Source organism: Megalobrama amblycephala, linkage group LG21 (genome assembly GCF_018812025.1).
Source record: "Megalobrama amblycephala isolate DHTTF-2021 linkage group LG21, ASM1881202v1, whole genome shotgun sequence".
Classification (NCBI taxonomy): Eukaryota; Metazoa; Chordata; class Actinopteri; order Cypriniformes; family Xenocyprididae; genus Megalobrama; species Megalobrama amblycephala.
In genome coordinates this window covers 5,657,699-5,678,340 of record NC_063064.1, presented here as the reverse complement: position 1 = coordinate 5,678,340, position 20,642 = coordinate 5,657,699, and the positions used below count along the sequence as shown (strand labels likewise).

Here is a 20,642-nt window from a genome sequence, read left to right as displayed (position 1 = left end):
ATTAGTTGAGTCTTGAGTCTCAGAAAGCCTAAAAATATTACCAAACAGCACCAACATCCCCACAAGTTGTTTGGGGGGTTTCTGAACCCTAAAGAAAATGAGTGGAGTGAACTGAAGAGAAGAAGCACTAACATGGAGCTGGGAATCTGAAGGATCTGGAGAGATTCTGCATGAAGGAATGGTCTCTGATCTCTTGTCAGGTGTTCTCCAAACTCATCAGGCATTATAGGTGAAGACTCAGAGCTGTTATCTTGGCAAAAGGAGGTTGCAAAAACTATTGAATAAAAGGGTGCCAATAATTGTGGCCAACGTGTTTTGGAGAAAAACATTTATTTCATAACATGATTTTCCCCCAATTTCAATTCTTTTCCTTCAATAAAAGGTTAGATTTCTGCTAATTTTATGAATTAAAGATCAAAAGGATAAACAATGCAGATTTATTTTTACAGTCATCTTTGTTTGTATATATATATAAAATTAAATTAAAAATCTTGCATTCTGCCTGTGAAAGACTGAAAAACAGCCGCCAGGACATTCTGCTAGTTAACTCTACTCGCATTTCACAGAAAAAATATCATCATTGTTTCGAGCAGCAAGGTGTTGCGAATCACCCTCGGATGACAGAATCTCATTTTAGGATGCCATATCCCTATTATAGTTGGGATTGGAAAAGTCTGCGTACCAGGCCACAGTTGATAGAGATGCCCTCTCTCGCTCTCTCTCCCGTGGCTCCTGTGCGTTTGAGACGCTCCGATCCCGCCAGGTCCACAAAGTGAAACTTGGCAGTGAGCGTCTCGTACTCGGGCTGAGAGATGGGACTATCAGACACACCGTTCATCTCTCCGTTTACCTGGAGTGAGAGAGGGAAGAGTTAAGACAGCTTTAAGCTACTAACACAAGCATCTTCTTAATTTATGTGTGCAGTCTTCAATGTTCCTGCATTTTCCTTTTGCACTGACATGTTCAGTGTTGACGTTTCTAATGCCAGTGGTTTTATATAATTACTTCGCTTAGTACCGCAGCAGTCTGATTTTTAATACTTTAAAACTTACGACCTGCTTAAACTTGCTAACGGCTTTGTAATCTAGTAGTTTAAGCTTACAGCTCTCAACATGATGTGTGCAGCTTTAATTAATATTCACATGTGTTGTCAGTCGGTCTTGGCAAGCAGTGCTTGTTATCTAAAGCTGCTGATGCTCGTGTGTTGATGTCTCTGGCAGGGCCGTACCAGCTGTGGCTGCGGACACACTCTCATCTGGCAGAGGTGGATGGTGAAGATGGCATGAGAGCGAGAGCTCTGGGCGTTCATCTGCGTGCTGGCGGTGGTGCGGGACAGAGCACCCAGCTTCAGGCACTGCAGGAGCTGAGGAGAACGTACAGAACAGCAGGTGTGAGCGTGACAAACACTGACGGAAATATCTACTGTTCTGTTCATACAGTCACAAAAGCTTTTTATTGTCTAGCTCAAGTCATCTTAATAAGAGCCATTTAAAACAAATACGACAAACAATAAAACTATATTTGCATAGCTTTTAACTACAGTAATGCGTCGTGTTTCTGAGTGAAAGCAAATAATCAATGGAGTGAGCTGTCACAGTAGTTATCAAAACAATGCAGCTTTTCCAGCAACAAACTACTACTTCCAATGTGTTTTTAACAAACACTGATGTTTAAATAGTATTAATAATAATATTGCAAAAATCCTAGAAAAATCTATATATAGAAAAATCTATATATTTCCGTCCTAGTGGACGGAAATTAACAATAACAATAACAATATTTAATATATAACATATACTACTACTACTACAATTAATAATAATAATAATAATAATAATAATAATAATGTTTAACATATTACTATTACTATATATATATTGTATATCAATTATTTGTTTATTATTAACAACATATATATACACACATATATATATATATATATATATATATATATATATATATATATATATATATATATATATATATATATATATATTACACACACACACACACACACAACACAATTACTATTACTGTTAATAATAATATTTAATATTATATCACTTGTTATTTTAGTATTATTATTTTTTATTATTATTATTATTTTAGTAGTATGTTAACAGCAATATTTAATATATAATATACTACTACTACTACTAATAATAATACTATAATAATAATAATAATAGTAATAGTAATAATAATATAATAATAATATCATATTACTATTAGCATCATATATTAAATATTGTTGTTTATTACCAACAATATATATATATATATATATATATATATATATATATATATATATATAAAAATAAATTATTTGTACTATTTTTATTAAACATTATTATTGCTGCTCATTATTATTATTATTATTATTATTAGAAAGTTCAAAAGAACAGCATTTATCTGAAATACAAAGCTTCTGTAGCATTATACACTACCGATAATTTTTATTTTTATTTTTTTGAAAAGAAATTAAAGAAATAATACTTTTATTCAGCAAGGATGCATTAAATCAATCAAAGTGGCAGTAAGACATTTATAATGTACAAAAGATTAGATTTCAGATAAACACTTTTTTTGAACTTTCTATTCATCAAATAATCCTGAAAAAAAATATTGTACACAAATATTTTGTACAATTGTACACATAAATTTTCTTGACAATATTAGAATGATTTCAAGGATATGTGACACTGAAGACTGGATAACGATTGAAAATTCAGCTTTGCAACAGGAATAAATTACTTTGTCAAATATATTCATTAATTACAAAATTATACTGTATTTTTATTAAATAAATTAGCCTTGGTGAGCAGACGAAACTTCTTTTAAAAACATAAAAATTTAGTGGTTCCAAACTTTTGGACTGTATTATAATATATATATATATATAAATTATTTGTTATAAGTTCGTCACTTGTGTTTTCTAAGTAATTATAGTAATTATAGAAGGTGTTTTTTACTTTTATTGTTGTTTAATAGTAGTTAGCTTGACTGCAGTATAAACTACTAGCTTGTAGCAAGATTAGCTGCAGTTTTAATATTATTTATTACTGGGTTAAAATTATTTTTCTCCATTTGCACAATATTGGTAAAATATGAATCATTGAATACACAGCATTATATTTTTTTTTTAGAATGGTGTGCACTGATGAACCGTGCACAGTAATACCAAAGACATTTTTTTAAGAAACAAAAAACTGTCAATTTTAATTCAAATGACTCCTGTAGATAACAAGGCTGAAAGAGGTCGCAGCGGACAGATAGCTGACCTCCTCCTCTGAGCTGACCAGCCGTGAGGTCACTCCTGTGGTATAGATCCCTCCGCTCCCATCCTCATGGATCTTAATGTTGGACTTCCTGCTTCGAGCCTCGGGATCGCGTGCGCTGTCAAACAGGTCCAGGATCTCCTCGTTATAGAGCTGCGGGACAAATACACACACTCTGTGACCTTCAGAGGGCAAAGGTCAAAAGGCCAGATCCCGCATGTTTGACCTCGGGAAGCCCAGAGACCACACAAGCTGATGGACAAGAAAATTATAAATAATGATAACGTAATTCACAATATAACAGCAAGACTGCAACTGAAGACAGGAATGAAAAAAAGAGAAAGAAGCGAATGGGGCTTTTCCCAGCTTCCCTCACTTGGGGAAGTGACACAGAGGATCTTAATAAAATCAATTTAGGGTTCAAAACAATAAATCAAACTGCTAACATAGACAAAACAATGTACAAAGTGCACAAAAGAGTTCTGGAAAAGGACGAAGACTAATGAAATAAGGGCATCTTAATGCCCTATTAAAGCCGCCCCGGGGGACGCCGTCCGTTCACAGCCGCAGGACGCAAGACAAATCTGTCGAGTCCTTCCCCACGGTTGAGCCGCCTTTCTGCTGAACAAACAGCAGCCTGTGCCAGACAGCAAGCGGCACGGATCGTTAAAATGTCCTGTTACAGGTTTAAACTCATTACCTAAGCCAGGTCTTTACGCGAGGAAGGGGGTAATCGGTTTACAGCTACACTGCTGTCTGCGCACCCTGGCAGCTGAACGTCTCCTCCTCGCCTGATGTCGGCGCTAATGGCTGATATCAAATAAATATGGGCTTGCGAGGGGGTTTTCTCCATGTCGTCAAGAGCAGTTCTCCTCTCAATCACATTCGTTATGAGACTATCAAGCCCAGATAAATGGAGTCAAGACACTGGGACTCCAGCCATCTGCCAACACGCCCAATACACACTGTAAAAATGATTACTGAAGATGGATAAAAGGTTAATGCAGTATGATTTTACAAGAAAATATTAGTTTAGTCACGCCACCCAGTTTATTTACTGCTATTAGTATGCCATTCAAGGCTTTATCTCCTACAAGAGTGTGAACATTGAGTTTTCTAGGCACCATCTAAACATTAAAGGGATAATTCACCCTAAAAAATGAAAATTGTCCCTTGATTTATTCATCCTCAAGCCATCCTAGGTGTATATGACTTTCTTCTTTCAGACAAACACAATTGGAGTTATATTAAAAAATATTGAATGGTACCATTTTTTTGAAGCCCAAAAAAAGTGCATCCATCCATCATAAACGTACTCCACACAGCTCCAGGGGGTTAATAAAGGCCTTCTGAAGCAAAGCGATGAGTTTTTCTAAGAAAAATATCCATATTTATAACTTTATAAACTATAATCACTGGTTTCCGTTAACGGCCATACGCGAGTCTAGTTCCGACAGAAGAGTAACCTCTGACCTGACGCAAGACGTACTGATGAACACCAAAGCTCAAAAAGAGCAAAACAAAACATGGGTCACGAATTAGAAGTCTAAAATTAGAATTTTTAAAGAGAAAAGCTTGAGTTTATTGCCCAGCCATATTTGTTTGAACGGCGAGAAGGCGTCAACTCTCACCTAAGCTTACGCTACACCTACATCAGGGGTACGTCAACTACACAAGTACTCGACTCTCTCGTGAACGCGTGGACGGACATTACCGGAAGCTAGTGACTACAAATTCGTTTATCCTAATATGTTATAATTATGGACTAGGGCTAATGACATTTATTTTACTTTTTTACATATTACCTGTACTGCACCAAGCCACTGTGGCGATAGTGGTTTTCGAAAGTTACTAGCCATCACTGTCACGCATTTTCACTGGCCACAATTTTGACATGTTGGAAAATGAGCACGTGAAACAATAAAAGATGTTCATATGATTAGAACGCGTTTATCGTCATTCTTGACTGAAGCATGCTTAAATTACTAGATTTAAAAAATAAATAAATATGGAACGGACCCGAATATTCAAATATTCGTTCGATGGGTTACATTCGATTGAAAACCCTTTCGAAACGTTTTTATTTTTGCACACCTGGGATCCCCGCGAAACGATTGACCACCCAAATCAAGACTATACATTGGCTGCGTAGCGTATCAGCTGGTGGCGTGTACCGTTATTTTTTCGTTATTTAACAGGCTTGGAGTATAAAAAGAACAAAGCGTGCATGCTAGAAATAGAACCGACGCGTGTTCCAGCAACGTTTTAGAACAGCGGAGTTTGTATGGACCGAAGTGCTGTTGAGCTTGTGTTTTGTTGCTTTGACACTGTTTAAAATACAATTAGAAACAAAATGTATTAGCATTTATTACCCGTTATTACAATCTAAATTAATCTCGATGTTTGAATTTAACATTAATTTCGTTTTTCTTTATTTAAATTTCATTTTTCTTTATTTAAATTTCGGTTTTTTCTTTATTTAAATTTGGGTGCTGCTGAATGCATGGACGTTTTTTCTTTATTTACACATTTCAGTTTTTACCCACCTGTAAATTTACGTTTTTCCACTTTAAGCCATAGCCCTTACTGTGCCAATTCACGCGAGATATTAGACTACCTTCACACGTATTGCATTAATTGAACAGACCTGTGTGTGTGCGTGTATATCACTAGTGCAGTGTCAAGTTCTCGAGCATAAGCCCTGCCCGCATGAGGTGCGCCGCTTACGCGAGCGCTTCTGTTGTGTGTCAAAAGTTTATTAATTCTGAATGTGTCGCGATTCCGCCTATCCCGCTTTCACTAACCGCAAGGTAATCGATAAGGAACTGTGACTGAATTGTAATTTTGTGATACGACGAGCTTGGCTACCTTTCATTTGGCTGTAGGCTGAAATTATATTCAACCCGCCAAAGTGGCTAGTGGAGTGGCCGTGTTACCCGCCACAGCTGAAATCTACCCGCATTTGGAACGGGTTGGCGGGTGTTACCGGAAGCTGTGACAAGCCCTGTTTATGGATATTTTTCTTACAAAATGCACCGCTTTGCTTCAGAAGGCTTTTATTAATCCCCTGGTATGTATTACTTTTATGATGGATGGATGGATGTGCTTTTTTGGGCTTCAAAAAAAAATAAGGTCCCCTTATGAACCTTGGAAGAGGCAGGATATATTTTAATATAACTCAGGTTGTGTTCATCTGAAAGAAGATATATACCTAGGATGGCTTGAGGGTGAAGTAAATCATGGGATAATTTTCATTTTTGGGGTGATCTATCTCTTTAAGTGCGGTCCACTCACTCAAATCTGTCAATCTCTTTCCAGCTCAACCTATAGCGAGAGTTTGGGGCATGGGTGGAGCCAGAGGGTGTTTAGCCGGTGTGGGACCATGACTGATGCGTTACATGGGAAAAGATATTCAGCTTCAGTTACAGAATTCAATACCATACAGCATCTTCATGCACCTGTTCAGAAAGACAAATGTACCAGTTTAGAATGTTTACTTTGTGTCAAGTTAGACAGACTCAAACAGCTGTGGCAAATCATGTCAAAAAATGCAAATACGTTGGATGGGTTTATTATAAGTGAGACACTCTCTTTTACTCTAGAGAGTGCTTTTAGCCTACACAATTGCATACTCATGACACATAGCAACACAGCTAAAAGTAAAATGTTGGTCCTTTTATTGAAAGTAACCTACATTAACCTGTAGACATACCTTCACAAGCACCCGTAAGAGCTGTGTTTGTGCCGATTGAACTTGAGGGAGGCGTGTGACACACAAAAAGGGCATTTGCGAAGGATGTTTGAAAATATGCTGTACTTTTGTAATTCCTCCAGGTGGCACTTATTGTCGCAGAGACTTTCGAAGCTTTACGAATCTTTTGTTTCGAATCAGTGGTTCGGAGCGTGTATCAAACTGCCAAAGTCACTCCCCAGTGGTGAACCATTGAAATTACAAAACACTTACGTAACAAAGCCTGAAATCACGTGACTTTGGCAGTTTGATACGCGCTCTGAACCACTGATTTGAAACAAAAGATTCATAAAGCTTCGAAGCTTCATGAAGCAGTGTTTTGAAATCGCCAAATATTATTCTCGTCACTTCATAACATTAAGGTTGAACAACTGCAGTCACATGAACCATTTTAAATACGTCTTTAGTAGCTTTCTTGGCATTGAAAGTGTAAATTATCTTGCTGGCAACGCAGGCCTCACTGAGCCATGGGATTTTATCAAAAATATCTTAATTTGTGTTCCGAAGATGAACGAAGGTATTACAAGTGCGGAGCGACATGAGGGTGACATTTTGGGTGAACTAACCCTTTAACCACATCGAATTAAATGTGAAATTGTTTTGTAATTATTTGTGAAATTTAATAGCAGTGAAAATGGTCCTTTTGTCATCAATGCAAACACAACCACAATTATAATAATTAACATCATAAAGAGACCTAAATGGCATCAAAACTTTAGTATTAAAAAATGTTATTTATTTGCCCAGTCTACTAAAGAGTCTGGCTGTAGTCTCACCTCCAGGAACTGAGCGCTGACTTTGAAATCAGGCGGGGGCATGTTGGCGCTCTGTGCCTCCAGTCTGCGTTTCTGGATGCCCTGGAAGAGTTGTCGCACTGCCCGAGGGATGATGCCCAGCTCTTCCTCTGTCACGGATACGTCAAAGCCAGTGCCCATGGTGTAGGTCTTTCCTGAACCAGTCTGCATGACAGAGCAAGGCATTCACATTTACACAAAACACACATTTACAACTAGTGATTCAGTAATTGGGCAATATTTAGTCATTGTAAGATTATCAGCACCAAAGCTTTGTCAATGGTTAATTTTCTGTTTGAACATCTTTCTTTGTGATTTTTGGTTACTTATTGGGTCATTTAATTTTGAGTAGGTCTCATTTGCTGTTATTAAATTATATTATATTATGTATTACAGCAAGAAGCCATACACAAAATTAAAATTCTTAAATTCCCGACCCACTGTGCTGAAGGCTGCAAAAATATTAGTGATAGGGCCCTATTTTAACAATCTAAGTGCATGGTCTGAAGCGCATGGCGCAGGTCGGTGCGCATGGCCCGAAAGGGTTGTACCTATTCTCTTAATGAGTCATGGGTGTGTTTTGGGCATAGCATGAAATAAACCAATCAGAGTGTCAACTTCTATTACCCTTTAAAAGCCAGTTGCACTCATGCCATGGAGGATTGCTATTTACATGGCGGAATATAGACACCATCAACCTGACGAGTCAGTTTAAATACATGTGTGTATTGCCACGATTGGATTCGTCATTACTGCAAATAGGTAATTCTGATACATGCAATGACTATCCATTATGACATGTAGGAATTTTTATCTTTATGAACACAATAATAATCTTTTACATCGTAATTCTTTTATTTTTAATATTTGGCATGTTTGTGTGCTGCTGCGCGTCCCTGTATTTGTGTAACAAGCAGAGTGTACGCACGTTGTACTAATGTGCCCTTTAAATAAAAAAATATTGCACCATTGACTTTATATCAGGTTTTTGTTGGTCAATGGCGCAGTCATTTTCGGTTGCCTAAAACAATAGCAACACGCCAACAATGCACCTGAACACACCTCGTTTTCAGACCGGCACACCCATGGGCGAACAGATGGGCGAGAGTGCATTTGCTATTTAAACAACTTGGCGCAGGAAGTGAAAATGATAACTGCGTCAGGCTGAAACTAGCAAAAAAACACTTGCGTCGCATTGCGCCGGGTGTGTGATAGGGCCCATAAACTACAGGTACAGGTGAAAAAGTTCATTTTTTTATTGTAAATTATTTTTAAAAATGAAACTTTCATATATTCTAGATTCCCTACATGTAAAGTAAAACATTTCAAAAGTTTTTTTTTTTAAATTTTGATGATTAGAGCGTACAGCTCATGAAAGTCCAAAATCCAGTATCTCAAAATATTAGAATATTTCCTAAGATCAATCAAAAAACGGATTTTCAAAACAGAAAAGTTCAAGTTCTTTAAAGTATGTTCATTTGTACACTCAATACTTGGGCGGCAGCACATATTACAGCAAATGACTTGCTCCTAGCACAAATTACAGCATCAGTGAAGTGTGGCATGGAAGTGATCAGCCTGTGGCACTGCTGAGGCACTAATGAGCCTTCAGATCATCTGTATATTGTTGGATCGACTGTTTCTCATCTTTCTCTTGAAAATATCCCATAGATTCAGGGGTCAGGCATGTTGGCTGGCCAATAAAACACAGTAATATCATGGTCAGCAAACCACTTGGAAGTGGTTTTTGCACTGTGGGCAGGTGCTAAAGTCCTGCTGGAAAAGGAAATCAGCATCTCCATAAAGCTTGTCAGCAGATGGAAGCATAAAGTGCTCCAAAATCTCCTGGAAGATGGCTGCATTGACTTAGCACTTGATAAAACACAATGGACCAACACCAGCAGATCTAGACCAGCAGTCACCAGCAGTCACGGCCCCCCAAATCATTACTGAAACGTCACACTAGACTTCAAGCAGCTTGGATTCTGTGCCTCTCCAGTCTTCCTTCAGACTCTGGGACCATGATTTCAACATGAAATGCAAAATTTACTTTTATCTGAAAAGAGGACTTTTGACCACTGTTCACTGTCCAGTTCTTTTTCTCCTTAGCCCAGGTAAGATGCTTCTGACGTTGTTTCTGTTGGTGGCTTGGTAGTCCTTTTCCTGAAGATGTCCGAGTGTGGTGACTCTTGATGCGCTGACTCCGGCTTCATTTGACTCATTGTGAAGCTCTCCCAAGTGTCTGAATCGGCTTTACTTGACAGTATTCTCACAGCTTGTGGTCATCCCTGTTGCTTGTGCACCTTTGCCTACCCAATTTCTTCCTTCTAGTCAACTTTGCATTTAATATGCTTTGATATTTCACTCTGTAAACAGCCACCCCATTCAGTAATGACCATCTGTGACTTACTCTCTTTGTGGAGGGTGTCAATGATTGTCTCCTGGACCATTGCCAAGTCAGCAGTCTTCCCCATTAGTGTGGTTTCAAAGAACAAGAGATACCCGGAATTTATACTGTAGGGATGGTCATTTAATGAAACTCAAATGTAAATATTCTAATATTTTGAGATACTGGATTTTGAACTTTCATGAGCTGTACGCTCTAATCATCAAAATTAAAAAAAAAAAAAAAAAAAAAACTTTTGAAATGTTTTACTTTACATGTAGGGAATCTAGAATATATGAAAGTTTCATTTTTAAAAATAATTTACAATAAAAAAAATGAACCTTTTCACGATATTCTAATTATTTGACCAGCACCTGTAATAAAAACAATATTAATGTTATAATATTTACATTTTCATAATATGCACCATTTAAAAAGTGAAGTGATTACACCAACTTCCTACAACTGGCATGACTTTACAATAATAAATTGGTTTCAACAACTTTATAAAATTGTTTAAATAAATTGACAAAACTGTAGTTATGCAAATGTCACTGGCATCTAAAGCTGATGTACACACATAATCTATTTAAATGAATCAAATGTAAACCAAATTAAGTGATTAATTGTGATTCAATATCAATAAAATAATTTAACTCAAAATTTGGAAATTTCATATGCTCACTGCTTTTTCTTCATGTCAGAGTTCTTAATATAAAATATTTGACATTTTTCTGTTAATATTTTCATCCATGATTTTCAGCCAAATGTCTATTTTGGCCGAGAACCTAAAATGGCGTTTTTATGACATTTTTCAGCCAAAAATTTCAAGCTGATGAAACTCTGAAGCAACTCCATCATAAGAAGCATAGTTAGGCACAACATGAAGAACATAATTACATTATTATTAATATCATATCATATGGATATAATAATAGTTAAATCATTCAAATAAACAGGGCATCATCACTATAGTATTCCTGCTGTGTCCTTTTTAAATAACGCTTATGTATCCTGCTTCAGGGTTAGTATTCCTCTCAGGTGTTCAAGTGTCCACTCATGTTTTAGTAGACTTGCATCTATCATACATCTTGTAACACACAGAGTTACAGTTTGAGCGATTAACCCTGAGCGGCGCACAATAGGCACTCTAAACGTGAAGAGCGTGTGATGAGTGGAACTCACAAAAGATGCCCGGCACAGCTGTCGCATCACCAGAGCGCTGAGGGAAAGGTCACGGGGTCACGGCGAACCGATAATGGAGTGATAATACTTACTATTCAGAGAAATGAATGACCTGACGATACATGTGTGTGCAAACAAAAAGGTTTAATATGATTCAGATCAAGTGTGTGAGCGTGTGTGGATGTTTTTGCTAATCTTTGAACCATTTCTGCCATCGCAAATAACTCATCTGCAGGTAAACATATCATTTTATCAAGTGTGGTAGATCTTACTTGTCCATAAGCGAAGACAGTTGCATTGTATCCTTCAAAGCAGCCTTCAATGAGCTTGTGAACGCAGGCGCTGTAGATCTGGTGCTGCTGAGCGTCCAAGTCAAACACAAAATCATATGTGAAGGCCTTGTCTTTACCCAAGAGCACCTGGGGCTCCCCAGGAGTAACAGAGGTGCAGATGTGACATCCCTCAATCTTTTCTTTTGCCATCTGCGGCCGGATCCTGATGGAAAAGAACAAAAAACAAATCTAAGTGGGGAAAAAAATGAACAAGACAACAGAAATCAAAATACCAAGGATATATGCTGCATCCAAGTCATGTGAGAACTGCCGTATTTGACGAATCTACTCTGACACAGAAACTACTCATTTCCCAAAAAAGGAAATGGTTTAATAAAGCCAAAAAAGCTGACTGGATGGCTAGTCAACTCTATCTCTATCTCTTAGGTAAATAATACAGCATTTTAAATAGAAAACACTATCAATTGTAAAAAAAAAATATATAAGAAATATCAAACAGAAATAGAGGTAGATACCAAACTATATTTAACTGTTGAAGCTGCTGTCATTTAAATGAAAACTGCAATGGTCAAATGGGAAAATGAATAATTTTATTAGCAGTGAACTTGAAAAATGACTTTCAATCTTAAACTACAAAAATTCATTAAAAATATTAATACATTTTTAAAAGTATGACAATCTAAAAGAATTGAGACATTGCAATATGTACTGTGTGAAAGTGATTTATATCTATATATATTTATATAGATATAAATCACTTATATATATATTTTTCCCACAGTCCCACAGTTGGGGCGTCATTTTCACCAAACAGAACAATTTCGCCTCTAATAAAGTTCTGTGGAAATTAAGTGTACTTGTTCACCAAGGGCACATCAGTGTCAGTGAAGAGTACGCTTGAGATGAAATTTGAAAGATATGAGAAATCAAAGTTACTATCAAATTTGAGCAGAATATTTTATTGTGCATAATTTCCAATTAAGCTGTAGTCTAATACTGTAACATTAATGAATTCACGTTGTCTATATTCTCTAGGTTGCACGTCAGTGTAGTATAAGTTATGTTCATCTGTGTTTAGTACAAGCCAGGATGAAATGGGTGATTTGTCAGACTTCCAGTGAGGGCAAATCATAAGAGCCTGTTTAGCAGGAGCGTCTGTAACCTTAACAGCCCAATTGTTTGGTGTTTTGAGAGTAACATGAGCCTTTATGATTATTACTGCGTAGACAAACTAGGGCAAGACTTCATCAGCGGAGAGGAATAGTGGGCGAAAACCACAAACTACTGCAGCAAAGTGACAGCAAACCTCAAAATTCACCTTGAAGACATTCTTTCCATAAAAAAAAAAAAAAACATCACAGGAAACTTCACAAAGCTAACACCAATGAAAGAGATGCATTTTTCTAGAACTTTAAATCACAGACACCAATGCTAAAATGAGAAGAAGACACTGTCATGAATCATGTTCATAAAACCTGGTCGGTGCGAGCACCAAGATGAACTTCAATATCTGCCCTGGCCCGCTCAATCACCTGACTTGAATCTCACTGAACCACCGTGGGCAGAAGAGCGAGAAGCCGATTCTCTAAAGTAATTAGCAGATGTTCTGATAGACAGTATTCCACTGGAGGCTATTCAAACGTTGCATGAATCAATATTGTAAGAAGGTCTGAAGCTGTATTAAAGGCAAATAGTGGTAAAACACCTTAAAGGTGCCCTAGATTCAAAATTTGAATTTACTTTGGCATAGTTGAATAACAAGAGTTCAGTACATGGAACATACATTGAGTTTCAAACTCCACTGCTTTCTCTTTCTTATGTAAATCTCATTTGTTTAAAAGACTTCCGGAAAACACGCGGATCTCAACATAACACCGACTGTTACGTAACGGTCGGGGTGTACGCCCCAATATTTGCATATGCAAGCCCATGTTCCCAACATTATGAAAGGAATTAGACAAGGGCAGCCAGTAACGTCTGGATCTGCACAGGTGAATCAACAGACTAGGTAAGCAAGAACAACAGCGAAAATGGCAGATGGAGCAATTATAACTGACATGATCCATGATAGCATGATATTTTTAGTGATATTTGTAAATTGTCTATCTAAATGTTTCGTTAGCATGTTGCTAACGTACTGTTAAATGTGGTTAAAGTTACCATCGTTTCTTACTGAATTCACGGAGACAAGAGCCGTCGCTATTTTTATTTTTAAACACTTGCAGTCTGTATAATGCATAAACACAACTTCATTCTTTATAAATCTCTCCAACAGTGTAGCATTAGCCGTTAGCCACGGAGCATACAGCCTCAAACTCATAGAGAATCAAATATAAACATCAAAATAAATACTTCACTCACATAATTCGAAGCATGCATGCAGCATGCATGACGAACATAATGAAAAGATCCATTTGAGGGTTATATTAGCTGTGTGAACTTTGTAAATGTGCTGTAATATAATCGAGAGCTCGTGTGGCAGGGAGCACACGAATTAAAGGGGGCGGCGCGCTAAAAAAATAAGTGCATAGTTAATGATGCCCCAAAATAGGCAGTTAAAAAAATTAATTTAAAAAACTCTATGGGGTATTTTGAGCTGAAACTTCACAGACACATTCAGGGGACACCTTAGACTTATATTTACATCTTGTGAAAAAGCATTCTTGGGCACCTTTAATAAAGAAATATTGCCTATTTCCCAGGTGTTCACATTATTTTATCCAATCTCTGTAGATACACTACTGGACAATGTAAAGTTAAATAATCTAGTGAGTGTGTGAAAATTGTTTTAAGACCACAGGGCCAAAAGCGCCATTAGTTGCCCAAAAAACATTTGCACAATAACAGTAATTCTAAAGTGACATGAATGCACCAAAGGTAATGAGGATATAGGCCTCATTATTATACAGTAAGAAAGAACAGGTTAAAGCACTTTCATTAAAAGGACAAGAAGCAAACACTTCTCACGTTAACATCAAGGTTAATTAAGTCTCCAGGCTTAAAAAAAAAAAAAAAAAAAAAAACACTAGCCTAATTAATTAAAGAATTAATTGAATCAAGTTAATTAGCTTTTGCTTTGGGCATTTTAGATGAATTGATACACATCCATCTCTACTATGGACAATTCTTTCTAATGCATTCGTATCAACTGAAGTGAAGTGGTCACCTGACATGATCTTCAACAAATTAATGAATTCAAAAAGATCAAGAACCTGCCCTTTTGATTACAATCAACTTGCCTTTAGCTAGTTTCTCTTTTTATCATTCAGAACATTGTGGCCAACTTTTGTTACTTTCATAAAAAGCTAAAACTGGCAACCAATCAGAAAACCTTAGCAAGCACATAGCAACATGCTAAAAACCACTGTTGAGTGGTGATCTGCAAACACCACTCATATTTTGTTTGGATAATGTAAAAATCTAATTTTAAGCTGCATTGTAATGACCACCAAGTTAGACCCCATCGCTCCCCCAAACACACACACACGCCTGTTTAGCTCGGTTTAGCTCAGTTACATAAAAGAGGCCAAGAGAGACATGGGAACACTGACTACTTTCTCTTTCTGACATACACACACGTTTATGTGAATGAGGACATACCACAGGCTTAAGACTATTGTTTTTATACAAAGTCAATTCTCATTACTACAGACCAACCTTAACCCATACCCTAACCCCACCCATAAAAGAAAACCATCAGCATTTTCAGAATTAAAGGTGCACACAGTATTTTTTCTCTTTAAAATGTTTCACACATTAAGGAAACGCATATATTTTAAAAGTACTATTAGTTCTTACTATTAGTATAAGTACTATTAGTACTATTAGTACCCGCCCCGCACCAGACTTAGGTAGTTCATCTTACATTTCATACAGTTAATTGATGACAAACAACTCATTGCGTGATGGAGCCTACAGAATATGCCCCTGAAACTCAAGATATTGGGGCAAAAATGCCCCTGCATGAGTTTTCGTCTCATATTTATATCATATGATATAGTTAAACACAATATGTTTTTGTTCCGAATAACACAAGTTCAAATGTGCTATTGATTTTATACAAGTTCAATAAATAAGTTAATACTCTGATATATTTTACACACAAAATTGTCTGTTTTTGCTCAATTTTACCAATGAAAATACTACCTGTAAAGCCAGAGCAGAACTGTTGTGCGTCTCCTAGCAACACACAGTGGTGTTTCGTTTCTGAATGAATCCGAGTTTTGAGCGAATCAATCAGGTGAACCAATGATTCAATGGCCCTGAGAGCCTTTTACTTCATTCCTGAATGAATCAGCCATTTATAAATCTAAATACTAATTCAGATGCAGCTTCTGAAAAAAAAAAAAAACATGGCCATTGTAGCCATAAAGTTTATGTGTAATGAATTCTATTTTGAATAAAAAAAAGAAAAAAGAAAAAGAATCAAATAAAATATTTCTTTCTATTTTTTTTTTATTTATTTTTTTTACATACATACATATATATACATAGAATTAAACACAATTCTTAGTGCGATTACGAAATCACAAAGGCTGCGATTATTTTTTATGCGCAGCCAGCTTGTCAATGAAGTACAGTTTATATATACAGTACAGTCCAAAAGTTTGGAACCACTAAGATTTTTAATGTTTTTAAAAGAAGTTTCGTCTGCTCACCAAGGCTACATTTATTTAATTAAAAATACAGTAAAAAACAGTAATATTGTGAAATATTATTACAATTTAAAATAACTGTGTACTATTTAAATATATTTGACAAAGTAATTTATTCCTGTGATGCAAAGCTGAATTTTCAGCATTGTTACTCCAGTCTTCAGTGTCACATGATCCTTCAGAAATCATTCTAATATGCTGATCTGCTGCTCAAGAAACATTTAATGTGTACAATTGTACAAAATATTTGTGTACAATATTTTTTTTCAGGATTATTTGATGAATAGAAAGTTCAAAAGAACAGTGTTTATCTGAAATCTTAATCTTTTGTAACATTATAAATGTCTTTACTGCCACTTTTGATTGATTTAATGTATCCTTGCTGAATAAAAGTATTCATTTCTTTAATTTCTTTTCAAAAAATAAAATTAAAAATTCTTACTGACCCCAAACTTTTGAACGGTAGTGTATAATGCTACAGAAGCTTTGTATTTCAGATAAATGCTGTTCTTTTGAACTTTCTATTCATCAAGGAATCCTGAAAAAAAAAAGTACACAACTGTTTTCAACATTGAAAATAATCATAAATGTTTATTGAGCAGCAAATCAGCATATTAGAATGATTTCTGAAGGATCATGTGACACTGAAGACTGGAGTAACAATGCTGAAAATTCAGCTTTGCATCACAGGAATAAATTACTTTGTCAAATATATTTAAATAGTACACAGTTATTTTAAATTGTAATAATATTTCACAATATTACTGTTTTTTACTGTATTTTTAATTAAATAAATGTAGCCTTGGTGAGCAGACGAAACTTCTTTTAAAAACATTAAAAATCTTAGTGGTTCCAAACTTTTGGACTGTACTGTATATATACTGTGTCAGAAATTTTTTTTATCTTAATTATGTCAGATAACACTTAAGCAAAACATGGTCAGGTCAAAGTGTCTGAATAATTTTTTGTTCCAAATTTTTATCAGTTTTACTGGTATTCCACTGTATGAAGAATTTTTGTGTATAATATGTCACAGTTTACTTTATTTTGCAATCCTCACTTACATAAATGAACTATGGTGTCCTGCACCCACAAGTAAAAATATATCAAAAATATAAAAAATGTCTGAATAATTTTTTGTTTGACTGTGTATGTGTATTATATATATATACACATTTATTTTACATGATTTATTTAAAATCATATTTAGCAAACTTCTGGGGACAATTTTTATAGCTAAGTACAAACACACCACAATCTGCAAAGAAGGCCCTTGTGTTACAAGATCAGCAAAACATAAAATAGACCACAAACACGCTGTCAGTAGCAGTTCAGACACAAACAGCGTATGTTAGTCACATTTAAAGCCTAATTCTGTGTGTTACATTGATCATTAGCATCTACAGCTGTGAGGGATGCACACACCGACCAAATGCGGCAGGAAATGAGAGAGAACCATGAATAATCAATTAACAAGAGCACACATGCACAGTCACACACACTCCGCAGAGTGCAGGCTCAATCCTTTCTGCTTCACACACACACACACACATCTATCCAAATCTACCCATCCTCCTCTCTCTGGCCTCAGCTGGGCCTCAGCCGCTCTTTTATCCCCCTTCCACAGTCAGAAGAGAAGCATAATCTATAGCGCATTGATCAGGAGGACAAACACAACACATGAGGCGCACCCCTGAGAGGATCACACACTAAAAATAACCCCCACACACGCTGGAGGATTACACATCCGCTTTAAAGCTGTGAACGAACGCACCGCATCCTTACCTGCCATCAAACACTGATCCTAGACCAGCTGAAGCCACTGAAATACTCTAATACAGTCCTCAAAACTGTTTTCAGGTCAGCGTGTCTCGAAGGCACATCCTTATTGGCCTGATCCGTTTATCTTAAAGAGCCATTTATAATTTCCTGTGAGATAAAATGCTGAACGTCTCAGGGAGATTAATACTTTGCTAAATAATTATGTTGATATTGCGCATAACAAAGACGGTTAATTCCCACAAGGCTGGAATTTAAATAGGGTTGGGACTAGCTAGTGCTACTGATGTCATTATCAATTTTTAATTACGCAAAAGGATTAATCCAAAACATAAACAGCATCTTTAGATGAGTCAGAGATGAAATCCCAAAAAAATACTAGTATGTACTCAAATACTTAAGCAATCATACAATTTCACACAATGTTGTTTCCCAATCTGTCAAGGTGCAATTCAGAATACGGTTCAAGTATCTCAGCGGCTCTAAATTAGATTCATAAACAAGAAATCATATGTTGGGCCTCCCATTTTAATATCTGCAGTGATCCATCATTCCTGTCCGACAGTCACGTCGCCCCCGCATGACAGAAATGCTCCTCACACATGACAGCGGGAGACATCTGTCCGCCTGCTGCCTCTGTCTGTGTGTGTTTGTTTGTATATGTGTACAAAACAAAAGGAAGTGTGTCATCAGTCTCCTCCGTCTGCACTTCCTGGCCTGAAGAGGGAAGTTCTTGCCACATCCTTCAGTTAGTGCAGTCTAATATCGCGGTGAAGCCACCATAACCGCAGAGACTCATTTTTTCTGCTTAAACAATTTCAAAAATTAAAAGATGAAGTAGCTTTGTAGATAAATGTGGCGTCTTAAAGGAATGTTGAGAGCTAATATAGGATACTTTAGCTACTATACACTCTAGCGTACTAGATTACGGCAGCTGTCCATGAACATGAATGGATTTTCAATGGAAGTTGAAGTGGCAAGTAGGGCTGGACGATTAATCGAAAAGTAATCGAAACCGAAATTCAGAACCTCTAACCGACGTAATTTTCCCATGTCGGTTATTTCGTTTTTTTACTTCCCGCTTAAAAACATACTACCGCGTGTGTAGCCACGTGACTCTGCCCCTTCCAGTCAGTGGCATAAAAGCAATACACGGAGGTTAACGCCGGCAAAGAGTATAGAACCCAAGAGGCGACACTTTGATACTTTTTGGGTAACAGCCACTAGATGGCGCTCCGGTAGAGCGGCCGCCATTATGGGGTGAAAATACTAACTGGACCATAGAATCCTTCACATCTTACGCACCCAAAATCGCCGAATTTCACTGCCAAATCAGAAGAGCAAAAGAACAGTTTTTTAAATTAAGTCACCAGTAAATTGTATGGCTCCTACAGTAAATGTTGTATTGTCTTATATATGTTTTATTTTACCAGTTGTGGAATCCAACCATTCATCCATCTGAGGTAACATAGCCTACTTTATTGAGTATTTCCATTTTATGCAACTTTACACATTTATTAATAGTAAATTAATAATTAATAAATTTAAGATCAATCATGTTTGCAGCGAACAATATATTTCAGTGGAGTAATAGTAATAATAGTATCTAGGTCTGAATTTAAATATAATGTACGTTTTAATGGATCACGCTACAAACATAACGATCTTATAATACATGATGCATTGCTGTGTTCGTTATTGCATAATTCACACTTTTGGACACTTTTGCTTTAACGGACATTAGACAACACTGCAAAATCATTTTATATTCATATATTTATTGTCCAACATTGCCAATTTTTCTGATGCATGTCCTTAATTTAATTTCATATGTTGGAATTAATTAATGCTAATACTTGAACTTCAAAAAATTTTAACCCAAACTGACTGGGTTTCTAGAGAGCAAAAGGTTTTGTGAAAAAAGTGGAAGACTTAAACACAAGGTGTGTAAAATAAACTATTAAAAGGATTTGATGAACACTAGTGATAGTATGTTATTCTGCGTTGTCATCATTCAGGTCAGATTTCAGCTTTGATGTATGTTTTTTTAACAAAGCAGCTGATATCGCCATAGAAGCTAGTGGACTGCTCGGCTTTTAACCCCAAAATAGTGGAAACGCAGGGCCGCTGCTGGAACGTTCTATTAAATGTCGCTTCTTGTTAGTGTATATTCTTTGATGCCGGTTCAACACATAGTGATGGCACGCGAGCGGTGAGCCTTGCGTCTTCACTAAACTTTGTCAGTTGTATTTGTTTTAAGGTTTACCAGTTTGGACATTCAAGCGATTAGACGATCGGATGTGTATTATATCGAGCTACCGTGCTCGCGCAGCTGCATTGTGGCACGAACACTCATACAAACAGTAGCTGCACATCAGGTGAAGATCGAGCGCGCAGAGATGAACGCAGAAACTAGTTGTCAGCGCTGTCCTGTGATTCATCACTAAAGTAGCTTAGAAACTCAAAACTTATTATAGCATATATTTTTCTACTTTTGAAGGGACTGTTTACAACCCACAGC

General features: G+C 36.5%; 1 protein-coding gene across 1 annotated transcript in view; it reads right to left on the bottom strand.

The window, feature by feature from the left end:
• kif21b (kinesin family member 21B) overlaps positions 1 to 20,642 on the bottom strand; it is a 131,075-nt gene that overhangs the window by 69,315 nt on the left and 41,118 nt on the right. The window contains 5 exon segments of the mRNA XM_048173471.1: positions 683 to 850; positions 1,229 to 1,363; positions 3,282 to 3,431; positions 7,806 to 7,988; positions 11,667 to 11,889. Of these exon segments, the coding sequence (XP_048029428.1) occupies positions 683 to 850; positions 1,229 to 1,363; positions 3,282 to 3,431; positions 7,806 to 7,988; positions 11,667 to 11,889 (859 nt within the window).